Source organism: Perkinsus marinus, assembly GCF_000006405.1.
Source record: "Perkinsus marinus ATCC 50983 genomic scaffold scf_1104296958234, whole genome shotgun sequence".
NCBI classification, from domain to species: domain Eukaryota; phylum Perkinsozoa; order Perkinsida; family Perkinsidae; genus Perkinsus; species Perkinsus marinus.
In genome coordinates this window covers 53,152-56,089 of record NW_003206847.1, presented here as the reverse complement: position 1 = coordinate 56,089, position 2,938 = coordinate 53,152, and the positions used below count along the sequence as shown (strand labels likewise).

The 2,938-nt window shown below is 36.6% G+C and overlaps 2 protein-coding genes across 2 annotated transcripts in view; both read left to right on the top strand.

The window, feature by feature from the left end:
• Pmar_PMAR005984 (hypothetical protein) overlaps positions 1-1,240 on the top strand; it is a gene marked incomplete at both ends in the record, with an annotated part of 1,716 nt that extends 476 nt beyond the window's left edge. Inside the window, 4 exons of the mRNA XM_002774360.1 lie at positions 149-200; positions 259-347; positions 447-567; positions 1,226-1,240. Of these exons, the coding sequence (XP_002774406.1) occupies positions 149-200; positions 259-347; positions 447-567; positions 1,226-1,240 (277 nt within the window). The remainder of the gene's footprint in view (positions 1-148; positions 201-258; positions 348-446; positions 568-1,225) is intronic.
• A 710-nt stretch (positions 1,241-1,950) lies between these two features.
• Pmar_PMAR005983 (hypothetical protein) overlaps positions 1,951-2,938 on the top strand; it is a gene marked incomplete at both ends in the record, with an annotated part of 1,498 nt that continues 510 nt past the window's right edge. The window contains 2 exons of the mRNA XM_002774359.1: positions 1,951-1,995; positions 2,499-2,573. Of these exons, the coding sequence (XP_002774405.1) occupies positions 1,951-1,995; positions 2,499-2,573 (120 nt within the window). The remainder of the gene's footprint in view (positions 1,996-2,498; positions 2,574-2,938) is intronic.

Here is a 2,938-nt window from a genome sequence, read left to right as displayed (position 1 = left end):
AAATTTTCGTTCTGGTAAAGTGACGTCTTTTTTGCGCACAGTGAAGATTTTTTTCTGATAGTTTTTGGAGTGAATTTAGAGTGGTTAATCAGAATCGACTTGAATTTTCGCGAGTTTTTTTGTGGGATTTTTTTATTTTTTCCCGCAGGTTTTCTCTCGGTTTTTTCAAAGAAGGAGGCTTAATTCCTGGAGCAGGATTTGTAAGGCTGGGATTTTTTCCGGAAAATTTTCCGAATTTTTTTTCCATAATATTGTCAGATTCGTGGTATGTATCCGCGTACGGCTCCTCTCAATAGCGTCTGTTGGGAATCTTTTCGAGCTGAGCGGCCAGATTTGGTTCAGAAAAGGTAGTGAAAAAATTGACGAAAAAATTTTTCGTGGAGGAATTTTCCTATGCATAATTAAATTTTTCTGATGTTTTTTTCTGTAATTTTTGGAATACTTAGATTACCGTTTCGGGAAGTTGACCGGCTGGCTGAACAGCAAGCGGCTAAGGGAAGCGTTGAGGAGCTCGGGGAGTGGGAGAGGAATATTTTGAGGGAAATTCCGGGGGCTAATTATGCAGAGGTGGGAAAATTTTGGGGAAAAAATTGAATTTTTCGCAAAGTTTTTGCTGTTGTTAGTTTAGTGATGATGATGATGATGATGGCGAGAAGACATGAATGAACATATCCGAATTGTTGTTGTTATTTTTGGTGAAGTTGTTGAGTTTATTAGTCTTTGGACGATGGCGTGGTATCGGAAATAGCCGACTCGAATAGGCCAATATTTTGAAAGTCTCGTGTAAGTCGGTATATAGCATCAACGGAGTTTTACTCTTTTTTTGTTTTTATTTTTTTACATTTTTCCGTTTTTTTCGTTTTTTTCGTTTTTTTTCTCGGTTTTTTTTTCGTTTTTATCGACGGAAAAAAGGATTATAGGAAAACTAGCGCTAGAAAAAAACACAAATCATATTTATATGAAATTTTCAATATGTTCATCATGAAATTGTTATTACTGCGAAAGCATTGGGAAAATTATGGAAACTTTATTTTTCTCCGATGTAGTTCTTCAAGATTTTTTTGTGTATTTTTCTTTCCATTTTTTACGTGAAGTGGCGTAATACTCTGTGAAAAAAGCCGACATTCGCAGTGATATGCAGTAGTCGTGAAATATATTTTTCACTAGTGTTTTTCATATCACTAGGGTGGTGAAACTCCAATGATTTTTTCCTTTTGTTGTCTAGATTTTAATTGTATAAACATGATCCTGTTTCGGGTCATATTAGTATATATGTTATTGTTGTTGTCAAGTACTACGGCTACTACTGCTGAAGAAAATGCTGAATCTATGCTGGACGATTCCGGATCGCCTTTGGGTGTACTTTATTTCCTGGTGGCATTCACGTTGGGCTGTTTCACGTTGAAGATCTTGTCGCGGTACGCTCCGAATCTTCCATACACAGTAGTGGTATTTTTGGAGGGATTGTTTTTCGCGGTTTTGGCAGAAAAAAATTTTTTCCCGAATCAGATCGGAACTGCGACGGCGATGTGGTTGAGTGTCGATCCGAAACTTTTCCTGATTTTGTTTTTACCGGTATTACTCTTCAACGAGTGTATGGAGTTGGACACGCAGCTGGTGAAGAAAATTTTCAAACAGGCGTTAATTTTGGCGACAATAGGAGTTTTGCTGAGTTTAATCGCGATAGGATTAGCTCAGTATTATGTTATAGCACCAGGACTGGGGCTGTCAAAGTCGTGGGATCTTTATACGTGTCTGTGCCTAGGGTCGATCCTGAGTGCTACGGACCCTGTCGCGGTGGTTACCCTACTGCACCATCTGGGCGTTAGTCCTGTGTTAACAAATCAAGTATCAGGGGAAAGTATACTTAACGATGGAACGGCGATGGTAGTTTATACACTTTTTGCGGATCTTGAAATTGGTTCGAAATATACAGCGATGCGGTTAACCATGTTTATGTTGAGAATGTGTCTACTGGGACCGTTCATTGGAATTGTGGTCGGTGGAGTTGCATTAATTTGCCTCTCTCGAGCGAATCGGAGTGTTGGTAATCAAGGACAAATTGATGGTATTATACAACTGGGTGTTACTATTATTGCAGCATATGGATCTTATTATATCGCGGATGAGGTTTTCAGCAGCAGTGGAGTTTTGGCGGTCAGTTTTGCAGGGTAGTAGTAAAAGGAAAATTTGGAAATTTTGGTAAATTTAGCGGAAAATTTGGTGCAAAATTTGCGGAGTTATGTTATTTTCGGACAAATTTTGCGGGAAAATTTGAGGTTTTCAGATCACTTGTGGTAAATTTTGTGATTTTTTTGAGGAGATTGTGTTTAATAAAACGGACCAGAGTTCTCAAATTTTTTGGGAATTTTTCATTTATAAAAATATGAAATTTAAGTAAAACAATATTTACCGGGAAATTTTTTCGGAAAATTAGAAAGATGAGGAATGAGATCGACTAAATTTTTGAAGCCTTTTTTCCTTGTCCCCCTTTTTAGGTATACTATGGCGGCATCGATGAAACCGTTGTTGGTATCACCAGAGACTATAAGAAGTGTGTGGAATGCTATAGAGTAGTAAAAAAAAATTGGGAATTTTTTATGATTTTCGGAAAAATTGGTATATAGGGAAATCTTTCGTGAAATATTATAATTGGTGTAAAAATGGTAAGTTTATTTTTAGCGGGTTTTCTGTTTCGAAAAAAATGGAAAATTTTTATTTTAGTGTCGAATTTGGATAAAAAATCTGAAATTAATTTGGTCGATTTCGACGAAAATATTAAAACGTGTGGTACTCCGACCGATAGTGAAGGGGGGATGGAATCTTTTCTACTTTTTTTGCTTCAAATTTTCTGAGAATTTTTACTAATTTTTCACTTTTTTCGCATCAAATTTCCTGAGAATTTTATGGATTTTTCTACTTTTTTCGCATCAAATTT